This window comes from Vipera ursinii (genome assembly GCF_947247035.1).
Source record: "Vipera ursinii genome assembly, chromosome: 1".
NCBI lineage: Eukaryota > Metazoa > Chordata > Lepidosauria > Squamata > Viperidae > Vipera > Vipera ursinii.
This window is the reverse complement of record NC_139512.1, coordinates 78633406-78645669: the sequence shown is the minus strand read 5'-3', so window position 1 is coordinate 78645669 and position 12264 is coordinate 78633406. Positions and strand designations below refer to the sequence as shown.

Sequence of the window (12264 nt, the reverse complement as noted above, 5' to 3'; positions counted from 1 at the left end):
TAGGACTGTGTTGGCTTTTTTGGCAGCTGCAGCACACCGCTGGCTGATATTTAAGTGATTGTCCACTAGGACTCCGAGATCCCTCTCACAGTTACTACTATCGAGCAAGGTACCACCTACACCAGGGGTAGGCAACCTCGGCTCTTTTATGACTCATGGACTTCAACTCCCAGAATTCCTGAGCCAGCTGTGCTGACTCAGGAATTCTGGGAGTTGAAGTCCATGAGTCATAAAAGAGCCGAGGTTGCCTACCCCTGACCTATACGATACCCGTGCATAGTTCAGAGAGCACCAAGGACCCCTCAAGCACCGCAGTCTTGCTTTAGAGTAAACAAGTCAGGTCAAGTCATAAATCAGGAACTCCACGCACACTTAAAACTCTGACAGGGGTCTTCAAACTTGGCCCTTTTATGACTTGTGGACTTCAACTCCCAGAATTCCTCAGCCAGGCATGCTGGCTGAGGAATTCTGGGAGTTGAAGTCCACAAGTCATAAAAGGGCCAAGTTTGAAGACCTCTGCTCTAACAGAACTCTAAACGCGGCTAAAAGTAATTTTAAAAGTCCAATTCTTTTATCATTTTAAAGCTCAAAATGAAACCGCTAACACCCAGTGATTAAAAACTTGGGGACTACAGGTGTGCAGCCTGTCATCATAAGCATCTCCTCTCAGAAGGCCAGTTGGTAAGGAACAGTAGCCGGCGGAGACTCAAGACCCTGCCGGAAATAAATCTAGTCATCCGCTGCCTCCTGGAGAAAACGGGGTGGCGACCCGGAAAAGTTTTCGAACGAGCTACGGCGAGGTTGTTGCTCTGCGGCAAGCCGACTCCAAGAATTTTCAAGACGAGGAGCGCGCGCCCCCCCCCCCGCTCCTAACATTCCGCTCGGCGCGGAGAAGGGCGGAGACGCAGCGGTGGGCGGGGCAAAGAACGTCTTACCGCCCAATGATTGCCGCGCGAGGGGAAGTCGCCTATTCCGCTCAATAAGCGCCTAGAGCTGGGGTCGGCAACCTCGGCTCTTTTATGACTCGTGGACTTCAACTCCCAGAATTCCTGAGCCAGCTATGCTGGCTCAGGAATTCTGGGAGTTGAAGTCCACGAGTCATAAAAGAGCCGAGGTTGCCGACCCCTGGCCTAGAGAAAAGGGCGTGTCCTCCGGAAACTGCGCGCGCAGGTGTGCTGGAGGGCTTTTTTTAAATATATATATATATATATACACATTGGTGGAGGTCGCCTGCGACATAGGGTGTAGTTGGCGGCGGCGTCCTTGTGTGAGTAGCTCTGTTGTCCGCAAGCGCTGAGAAGGGTGGTGGGAAGTGTGAAAATGGACTGAAGGAAAGAGGCAGAGAAATCTTAATTGGTCTTAAACCATACGGTGCTGTAGCCGGGAGAATTTTGGTTTGAGTCTGGGGGGGGTGGGAGTGAGGAGCGGGGAGGTGGAAAGAAAAATATTCCTTAAATCTAAGCCGGTTTTATTCTAACCTCTCCCCGCTCCCGTTTTTTTCCAAATAAGTGACCTCGGGACGTATGGAATCCCAGGGCCCATAACTCTTGGCTGGCGTGGTAGCAGGGAGTTGGTTCTGCACACACATGGACCGTAGTGTACAGCAGTTCAGTTTGCAATGTTGCTCTGCGTGTTCCTTCCAATGTAGACACGAGGCTGCTTCCCTACAGGATGTCCTTGGGGCTGCCTTGCCTAGAATAGTTGATGGCGCTGTTGGGCAGATAGTCTCTTGAAATCCCAGGTTAGGAAAAACGGAAAATAATAATAATAAAAGGCTTTTGATCTGAACAAGACCTATTCCTATAAAACAGAGCAAGATTATGGAACTGGGCGTTGCTACATTTTACACAGAAGGCAGTTTCTTACCTATCGTTCTATTGTTAACAATAATGCAGTGTTAGTGTTTCTTAATAATGTATCCAGAGGCTGTCTTCTGTGTTTTCTGTTCAGACATTATATACCCTGTTACACCCTTCTTCAAAAGCAGTAGGAACTAAGAGCGAAGTTGTTTAGCAGGCTGTGAATTTATATTTTGATTTAGGAATGTTAAGCCCCTTACAAGAAGACTGGTAAAGAAGAGTAATGGAAGATAAAAGGCAGAGAGCCAGAGTCCAGGGTGGCTGGGCTAGCCAGGGTAATAGCAGAATGACTTCATGTTCAGGTAAATGCTGTCTTTTAATGTATATAATGTATATGTATATATATAATGTATATTAAGGGACGCAGTGGCTCAGTGGTTTAGGACGCTGAGCTTGTCGATCAGAAGGTTGGCAGTTTGGCGGGTCGAGAGTGAGCGCCTGTTACTCGTCCCAGCTTCTGCCAACCTAGCAGTTCAAAAGCACGTAAAAATGCACACTGGGATTTGAATCATAGATTATCCTATTTCTTCCTGGGCTCTTATTATATCTTTGTAAACTGATGTAAAAGGGACGCGGTGGCTCAGTGGGTTAGGACGCTGAGCTTGTTGATCAGAAGGTCGGCAGTTTGGCGGGTCGAATCCCGAGTGCCGCGTAGCAGAGTGAGCGCCTGTTACTCGTCCCAGCTTCTGCCAACCTAGCACGTAAAAAATGCAAGTAGAAAAATAGGGACCACTACGGTGGGAAGGTAACAGCGTTCCGTGCGTCTTTGGCGTCTAGTCATGCCGGCCACATGATCACAGAGACGTCCTCGGACAAGCACTAGCTCTTCGGCTTTGAAACGGAGATGAACACCGGCCCCTAGAGTTGGAAACAACTAGAACACATGTGCGGGGGAACCTTTACCTTTACCTTTTTAATGTATATAAACAAATGAACCTTGTTGCCTAGCAGGAACACTACTGCCAATTCACAGAGATCTTTTCTCTACCTATAAGTACTGCAGAAGGAGTTTCTCTATGCTCCCCCTTGAGTCTATGGACTAGTTTACTAGGTTGATTTCTTATATCAGCTGCTACTCTCATAATTCATTTTTATTCTCCAAGTTAGCTCTCTCTTGACTGCTGATCCAACCTTGGGGTCAGCGATTTAACTCTCATTTAGCTCAAACATTTTTGGGGTGTGTTGGGCCACTAAAGATCCTAAGTCTTTTTGCATATGTGTACTAGTGGTACGTATGCCAATTTTAAAGACAAATATCAAATTTAGAGGCTAGAGGAAACATTTGGAATCTTCATGGCCACTCTCAGAAAATGGTCACTTATATGACAAAACCTCCAAGGTAGATTGATATGTGTCTCTCCCCCCCCTCCCCATTTCTCATCCTGCTCTTTACCATCTTGTTTTATTGTGCTCCTATATAAAGGGGTACGAGGATGGTGGTTGGTTTGACACACGCTAGCTTTTCATTTCTGGAAATAAAATATTATTTTAAATCTACGGCTGAATTGTCTCCCTAAGATCTTTAGAATGGAGGCTGTAGAAACAGTTTCCTAACTTCAGTGATTATTGATCTGGGTTTTTATAGGATATAGGATTATAGTGTATGCCTTCTAAGTGTTATTTTAAAAAAACCATAGAGCTTGCTATAATGGTTTCTGTTAGGACTATAAAAATGTGGTTTCAACACAAAGGTATAGATTTCTTAATTACTAACGTGAAGGAAATGAAACCAGTAGAAATGGTTCATATGCTTATTTGAGCCTGTCTGAAAACTTCCGTGCGTACCTTCATAAGAATAGCATGAAAAAATAATAAACCTGATTTTAGATAGTATTATTTTTAATATCAGATTCTCAAAGTACTTCACACATGGGGGCTCTACATGAAATAAGTGCTCCCAAATCTTCCGAGTTCTCTCACAAAAATCACAGTTCCTGAAGTAGAGATAGTAAAAGGTAAAGGACTTTCTGCCGATTTTATTCCACTAGTCATTGCTAACTATAGGGGGCAGTGCTGATATCTGTTTCAAGGCCATTGAGCCAGGGCTGTCTGAAGACATTTTCACAGTCATGTGGCGTTGTCGCCTTCCTATTGAAGTGATACCTATTTACTCACATTTGCATGCTTTTGAACTGCTAGGTTGGCAGGAGCTGGAGCAAGGACGGGAACTCACCCCGTCGCATGGCGCTCAGGTCTCAAACCTAGATTGCCAGCACTCCAGCTGACAAGCCCAGCATCTTAATTGCTGAACCACCATACTGCCCTTTAAAGTAGAATTACCAAAGGATAAAATGTTACCTGTGTGTGTGTGAATGTACTCTTAATTTGAAAATACAGATACTAAATAACATTGAAAACATGAAAGTTCTTGTTATCTAGTTTGATACTGTTCTTTCTTGTGTTAGCCTTTAGAAATTCCAATGCTAGAAATCCAGCACTTGCCAATTCTGCACCATCCACATTCCAAGCAGAGGCAGAGGTTTCATCTAAAAGACAGTTTGTTTTTAAAGCACCTGAAGAGGTAAAAATATTGCATTATATTGTTATTGCTTTGTTTATATGTATATAAAATTACCTGAACACATAGAAAGCACATTTTAATGCTTTCTTGTGTGCATTGTCTTAAACAATATCTCCCAACTCAGATCCATTATCAGCATCGTAGAGCAGCAAAACTAAACAATTATTATTGGAATCTTCAGCAATATTTGTCACTTTGGTTGCAAAATACATGATTTCTAGTTATGTTTTACCCTCACCCATAAATTAGTACACTTTGTTTATGTTTAATTTCCTCAACCTACTAATCTACCTATTTGTCCCATTGAAATAATTTCCATCCTGCTGTATAGTGTTTCCCATCTCAGTACAGGAAAGTTAGTTATGGGGGGGGGGGGGGGAGAAAGTGCAAATTTAAACATGATTTAGTAATACAAAGCAGCACTAGGAGTTCTTTGTCCTTTTAAGCTGTGGTAAACTAAATATACATACTTTATAAAAATATGAGGTTTTTTTTAATCCTTAGGTTGTATGCAAAGTCCCAGAACCCAGAATAATAGAGTAAGTATTCCAGTTTTAGTTCATTTTAATATCTCTTGATCATTTGGGCTTTGTTGCTCTTACAGGTAGTCCACACAGTTGTAATTGGGACCAGAACTTTGTCAATAACCAGTGCAGTCATTAAGCAAATTTGGCTTCCCCAATGACTTTGCTTGTTGGAAGTTCCTTGGGAAGGTTACAAGTGGTGATCATGTGATCCCAAGATGTTGCAACCGTTGTAAATACTTTCCAGTGGATTATGAGGAGAATGCATCGGTCATAAGTCACTTTTTTCAGTGCTGTCAGAAGTTTGAACTGTCATTAAATGAGTGATCATAAGTCAAGGACTACCTGTAATGTGTTTTTACTCCCATATCTCTTGGATCTAGTAAATTTTCTTTCTCTAACCCTTTTATGTCTTCTACCCAACAATGATGGATTTTTTTCCTCCTCTGCTGTAGAAAACAGGGTCTATATGAGATCAGCACATTGCCTTCAGGAATATCAAAGTAAGTATATTAACATTTTGTGTGCGTGTGTTCTTACAGAATAGTTCTGTTAGGATTATGTTTCAGTATTTGGATACTATTAAGTAATTATAGCAAAGAGGTTGTTATACAGGACAAATAAACATGGAGAACCATGGTATTGTAGAGAAATTTAATAATTATGTTTTTCTTAATTTTCACCCAAGTTAAGAATATCCTTTTATCATAGACACTTGTTCTAATAACGCTTTCCACGTTGGCTTTCTTCTCTGATAGATATAAGTCTACAATGTAGGTGAAAATTAACTTTTTAAAAGCTGTTTTTATTAAATCTTCAGGTGAAAAGAATCATTGGGTAAAGACCATTCCTATTAGTTACTTTCCAACAATGTTATATATTTATTTGCTAGATTTAAATTCTAAGGTTTTTTTTCCCCAAAAGCGGAAGGCAACGTACACGGGGATCTTCCTCTATTGTACGCACACAATAGGAAACCTATGAAATAATAAAGGCTTAGAGAGATTAACTCAAAATCATCCATTGAGTTTCCAAGGCAAAGATTGAAATCAAGTCTCCCTAATCCTTATCTAACATTTTATCTATCATACCAGTTTTTATAATGTGGGAAATAGCTATAGCTTTCTTAAACTGACAATTATTTTGAGTATTTCTCCTGTCTTGTTGAGTAAATCTTGTATCTTGCTTATTTAATCTTTTTTTTTTCTTGCTGGATCCAAAGAATGCTACTAGAAATCTGCTTGCAGAGCTTGGGAACTTACCCATAGACTTTTGGTTAGAAGAACATTGAACTTCATTCCTTTCCAAATCTCACTTTCTGCATGATGTACAAAAACTTCTGTGCTCACAAAAGGACATGAATGAACTTAATTTTTTCCTTTCTAATGAAGAAAAATGTACAGGGAGTTCCTTCCACTTTCAGAAGACGACTTGTGTTCAGAAAAAAGTAATCTCTTGTCTTCTGTTTATTGATTTTGTCTGCCTATTTATACGAGAGCCAAAGTGATTTAAAATGTGTTACCATGAGATTACAGATCTATTTAAGAAATAAAGTTAACAATGAATTGGTGCTTGAGCTAGATCGAAATTACATGAGTCTGTATGCGCATTTTGACTCATATATCCTCACTGACCTCTTACCTGCTTCAAAGAATCTATAATTTCCATATGTCTCTCCTGAATGACCTGGAACTCTATAACATTGTGCCTGCATTGGCCTGTCATTTACTCAAAGTGATACAGTGGGCAATGGTATTGAATGTTATTGAGAAGTCTAGAAGAATTACTATTTTCCAAATCACTTTTTCAGCATAAATCAACTATTTACTCTACTTCTCCTTACATCTACTTCTGTGTTCTTGTTTCTCTCATGGATGCCATGAGACTATTCCCTTTGTTCTCCAGGCAAAGTACAAAAAGAAAAAACGAGCTAAAAAAAGTTCTCCAACAATACCATAATCATAAGCAAGCAGGGAGTAGAAGAGCTTGATAAGCAACTCATAATATGGAAGTGGTGGTGGTGGGGATACTCTTTTCTTAGCAACCCACTTGTTTTCTTTGCTTGATGGAAATAAATGACTCAGAACCTGTCTGGAATGTCTTAGTTTGAAATAAATCAGAAAATATCAACGTCTAATGTGACTTTTCTTTATTCTAGGATTCATTTGATTCCTGGCTTCATTTCATTGAGCGAAGCAGACTGGATGTTTGATCAGCTGTTCCATGAAATTCCCTGGAGGCAAAGGACACACATTAGACACGGTAGCTTTGCTATCGGTCTCCTTTAACTATTGACTTCTGTTTTTGCAAGGTCTAGCAGTAAATCTTGGAATATTTGCTCTAGTACAGACATGTCAAACACAAGGCCCGGGGGCCGGATCCGGCCCGCAAAGTGGTTTCATGTGGCCCGCGAAGCCATCCTGGAAACAGTGAGGGAACGGCCCCCACTGCCTTGGCCCTGGCCCAGAGACCCTCCTTCCGCCAGAGACCCTCAGATCTGTCCCACTCCTGCCCAGGCCCCCATAGGCACCCTTGATGCGAACGATGTAGAGTTGGCCACGCCCACCCAGTAGGCCATATACACTCTAGCCACGCCCACCCAGTAGGCCACGCCCACCCTGGCCATACACACCTGCCCCCCCTGAGGGCAACCGCAATGCTAATGTGGCCCTCAATGAAATTGAGTTTGACACCCCTGCTCTAGTAGAATCCATTGCAGCCAGCAAAATACCTGGCCCTCAGCTAGTCTCCACTTAATGCATAGATTTAAGGCTAACCTGTGTTTGTTTAGTATAAGGAGATAGCCAAAACAAACTTACTTGTTTTTTCCTGCTCTAAAGGTTCAGAAAGGATCTGTGCACCTGCTAGTGATTTTTCTTTGTTTGCGCTGGTTGGTTGTTTTGCTGGTGATTATTTTTGCTGAGAAGGCAGAGAGGCTGGAGATTCAGTGTTATCATTTCAGCTCTGAACTGGTCTGCTTGTTCCTGAGTTTCTAAAAGCAGTATGAAGTTGGGACTGCACCTTCTGTGTTAAAGCAGGTTTTTACAGTGGCGTGTTTTCGGTTGGTCACACAACAAACTGTTTTCCTTGTTTTGTTTATTTTTTTGTATCTATTGGATTTGGGCATAAAATACCATTAGGGATGCGGTGGCTCATTGGGTTAGGATGCTGAGCTTGTCAATCAGAAGGTCAGCAGTTTGGCGGGTCGAATCCCGAGTGCTGCGTAACAGAGTGAGCGCCTGTTACTCGTCCCAGCTTCTGCCAACCTAGCAGTTCGAAAGCACGTAAAAATGCAAGTAGAAAAATAGGGACCACTATGGTGGGAAGGTAACAGCGTTCCGTGCGCCTTTGGCGTCTAGTCATGCCGGCCACATGACCATGGAGACGTCCTCGGACAAGCGCTGGCTCTTCGGCTTTGAAACAGAGATGAGCACCGGCCCCTAGAGTTGGAGACGACTAGCACGCATGTGCGGGGGAACCTTTACCTTTACCTTATAAATACCATGGTGTTTAAACCATAAGCTGCCTTAGCTTGGTTTACTTGAGGGCATTTGTGTTACTTCTCACATTTTCTTCTAGAAATTTGTATTTCAAACAAAACAACTTCACTGATGTATACATAGCCTAGAATAATTTTCCTTTTGTTGTATTATTTATGAATTGCAAGTTAAAAGACTCATTTGGTCAGCTTTTTTATCTAGAGAAGGCAAAAAAATGCTAAAAAAGAGTTATTAAGTCATTTATTCCCCAAATGTCAAAAAAACTTTATAATCATATATTACTGGTTTCCGTTGTAGCCCTAATTATTCCATCCAGTTTTTCTTTCCCCTGTAGATCGATCTTATGACGAACCCAGACTCACAGCATGGTATGGAAAACTACCCTACACTTATTCCAGACTTGAAATGCAGGCAAACACTGATGTACGTATGGATCTTGAGTTTTCTAAAGTTGAAAAATAAACTTTAAAAGACATAATAACAATGGTGATGTGAATTTCAGGCATTTTTTCTTCACTGTGATTTCTTTTCTGGCATATAGGGGGTGGGAATCAGAGAGCAGCAAAACCACTTCTTGATGCAACTGTGAATTGTGAATGGGGTAAATCCCCTGAGACAGGGTAAAGCGGATTTTCTTTTAGTGAAAAATCCCTCAATCACAGCTGAACTATCTTTACAGTATTACCCTTGAAACAGAAAGTGAGCTGATAGCAGTTCCTTAAAAATTTCATGATCTTATAAGGCAGTGGTGGCGAACCTATGGCACGGGTGCCAGAGGCGGCACTCAGAGCCCTCTCTGGGTACCCGCGCCATACCTCGGAAGTGGCAACTGTCCCTCTTCAACCGGCTGCCCTCCACAGGTGTCCCTCCCCATGAGCGACATTGAGGTGGCCACACCCACCTTGGCCACACCCACCCAATCTTCCATGACCTCCACATCCACACCCACCCAGTAGGCCACGCCCATCTGGCACCTAGCGATAAATAAGTGGGTTTTGTGTTGCAGTTTGGACACTGTCTCTAAAAGGTTCGCCATTTGTGCTTTAGATTGTAAGCTGCCCTGAGTCTTCGGAGAAGGGCGGGATATAAATGGGATTAAAAATAAAAATAAGGGATGATGTTATCTTTTCAGGATAGATCAGACTAGGAATCCAGTATTGTGTAGGTAATACTACTTTTATTGAAAAACTATAGTAACAGAATCTTGCAAGTCTGAATGTGCCTCCCCCCTCTCTTCCTTTATCGTTGCAACCACGGAGGAGGGTAGTGTCTGATTTGTTTATTCAGGTTACATTTCTGCCCCAGACGTAACCCCCTTTTTCTAACCGTTGTCATAGCAAACCTTCCTCTTGTCTCTCAAGGCCATGATCTCTTCCCTCTCCTGAATAGAAGTTTGTTAAAAAGTTAGCAGCTGATGTTTGGGCAGAAAAATAATTATTACACAGTATTCTTACTGTGCCTTGCTGAGGAGATTAAGGAATTCATTTATTGAACTTTCAAGTCATTACAGAATTGGACGTTCATCCTTGTTCTATCTGTTTTCATAGTTAAAACCTTTCGAACTGGCATTCTTTTTTCTCAGTTACTAAAGAATTGAGTATGAAAATGGAGTATTTTTTAAAGATCTTCTTTTAAAGCCTGCATACTTTGGTTGGAAACTGATCAATGAGAGAAGCAACCTGGAATTAAGCTGCAAGTTCCTAACAGTGAGGACAATTAACCAGTGGAACAGCTTGCCTTCAGAAATCGTGGGTGCTCCATCACTGGAAGTTTTCAAGAAGAGACTAGACAGTCACTTGTCTGAGATGGTATAGGTTCTCCTGCTTGAGCAGGGGGCTGGAATAGAAGACCTACAAGCTCCCTTCCAGCTTCTGTTATGTTATATTCTTATTAATTATTTGTTTGAGCCTGCCCTTCTCTTGTTTGTTTGCTTAATTAGGATTTATTTTCAACCCTTGACTTACAGGTATAACCCATGAGTTTTTTTTGTAAGACTTAAGAATGTAGAAAAATGCCTATTGCCTCTTCTGAAACTTTGTTCAGGGATGGAAAATTCTTTCTAGGGGGAAAAAAACCCTTGCATTTATCAAACACTGGAGGGCAGTATTGGAAAAGAACAGAGTTCAAGTCGCTGTCACTCTTTTTTCTTTACTTCACTTAAAATTGAGAGAAGAACGTAATGCTGGTTTTTCCTATCAAATAGTGATAATTGTGACTTTAATTCTGATTTATGTCATGGTTTGCTAAGGGAACACTGCTAAAAGAGCCTTGGTGGAGCAGTGGGCTAATGCCTCCTTAAGTAACACCAGCTGCCTCAATTAGTGCAGGTTCGAGTCCCACCAGGCTCAAGGTTGACTCAGCCTTCCATCCTTCCGAGGTAGGTAAAATGAGGACCCAGATTGTTGGGGGCAATAAGCTGACTTTGTAATAATGCCGCTTGGGGTGTGTGTGAAAGCCCTAATAAGCAGGCATATACATAGAATGAAGGCTACTGCTAAGCACATTGATTTGTGCTTCTTAGATTGTAAGCCGCCCTGAGTCTTCGGAGAAGGGCGGGATATAAATGGGATTTTAAAAAAACAACACATACACACACCCCCAACTAGCTTGGATATTATTAAACCATTGAGGAAATTCTAGAAATTTTCTTAGCAACGTTGAACTATAATTTCCATGAAGAATTATTTAGGCAGCTTGCTAGTTGAGAAGTTTGTAACTGGTTTAATTTTGGTAATTCAAATATGCATCTGCAACAAGGTGCATGTATAATAAATTATAGGTAATCCTCTCTTAGCAACCGCCTTGTACAGCAACTATTCACAGTTATGACAATAATGAAAATTTTTTGACTTATCCTCACATATGCAAGTGCTGTAGGTCTATACCAGGGGTAGGCAACCTTGGCTCTTTTATGACTCAGGGACTTCAACTCCCAGAATTCCTGAGCCAGCCATGCTGGCTCAGGAATTCTGGGAGTTGAAGACCCTGAGTCATAAAAGAGCCAAGGTTGCCTGCCCCTGGTCTATACAGGTAGTCCTTGACTTATAACCATTTGAAGTTACAACAGCACTGAAAAACATGACTTATTATTTTTCATACTTATGAACGATGCAGCATCATAATTTTGATGCTTGGCAATTAGTTTGTATTTATGATGGTGCAGTGTGCCAGGGTCGTGTGATCACCTTTTGTGATGACCTGACAAAGTCAATACGGAAGCCAGATTTACCTGATAACCATGTTACTAACAACAGTGGTGATTCATTTAACAACTGTGGCAATAGAAATTTTGGTTTCAGTTATACTCGTAAATTGAGTACATGTGAAGCAAAGAAAGGAAAGATGAAGTAAGATCATAAGCACGCTTATAGTTTTCATTCAATGATTTCTCTTAACAACTGAGTTGCCGACTCCAGTTGACCCTAAAGGAGGATTGCCTGTAGCCCTTATATAGATGGTGCATAAAGTAGAAAATGTTATAGGCAAGCACCAATTAATCATGATATTGCAAAACATGCAAGCTTTGGCGAGCCACAATGAAAGGGCATGAAGCTCTTACATTATTTAATCAGATGTTAATGAACTTTCTGGCACTTAAGCCCTGAAAAATTTCATAAGTTGTCAGTACTTTTCTAGAATATGAAAAACTTAAGGGTCTAGCACATCAGATGCAAAATGTGTATGTGTGTAAAGATATGATTATATGAAAGTAACGTCTTTATTAAGGAACGCTTCAGCCATTTGATTCTAAACAGCTTACAGCAACACAGGATGTGTTAAAATGACGTATTACCAAAGTTATCAATACTGTCCACTTAAAACCTAAGTTGTGACATCTTGCACCATAAAAAAGATCAGGA

General features: G+C 41.3%; 1 protein-coding gene across 1 annotated transcript in view; it reads left to right on the top strand.

The window, feature by feature from the left end:
• Window positions 1–1214: 1214 nt before the first annotated feature.
• ALKBH3 (alkB homolog 3, alpha-ketoglutarate dependent dioxygenase) overlaps window positions 1215–12264 on the top strand; it is a 33942-nt gene continuing 22892 nt past the window's right edge. Inside the window, exons 1-7 of the mRNA XM_083379633.1 lie at window positions 1215–1267; window positions 2042–2161; window positions 4265–4380; window positions 4885–4919; window positions 5360–5407; window positions 7063–7166; window positions 8739–8827. Of these exons, the coding sequence (XP_083235759.1) occupies window positions 2083–2161; window positions 4265–4380; window positions 4885–4919; window positions 5360–5407; window positions 7063–7166; window positions 8739–8827 (471 nt within the window). The 5' untranslated portion in view covers window positions 1215–1267; window positions 2042–2082. The remainder of the gene's footprint in view (window positions 1268–2041; window positions 2162–4264; window positions 4381–4884; window positions 4920–5359; window positions 5408–7062; window positions 7167–8738; window positions 8828–12264) is intronic.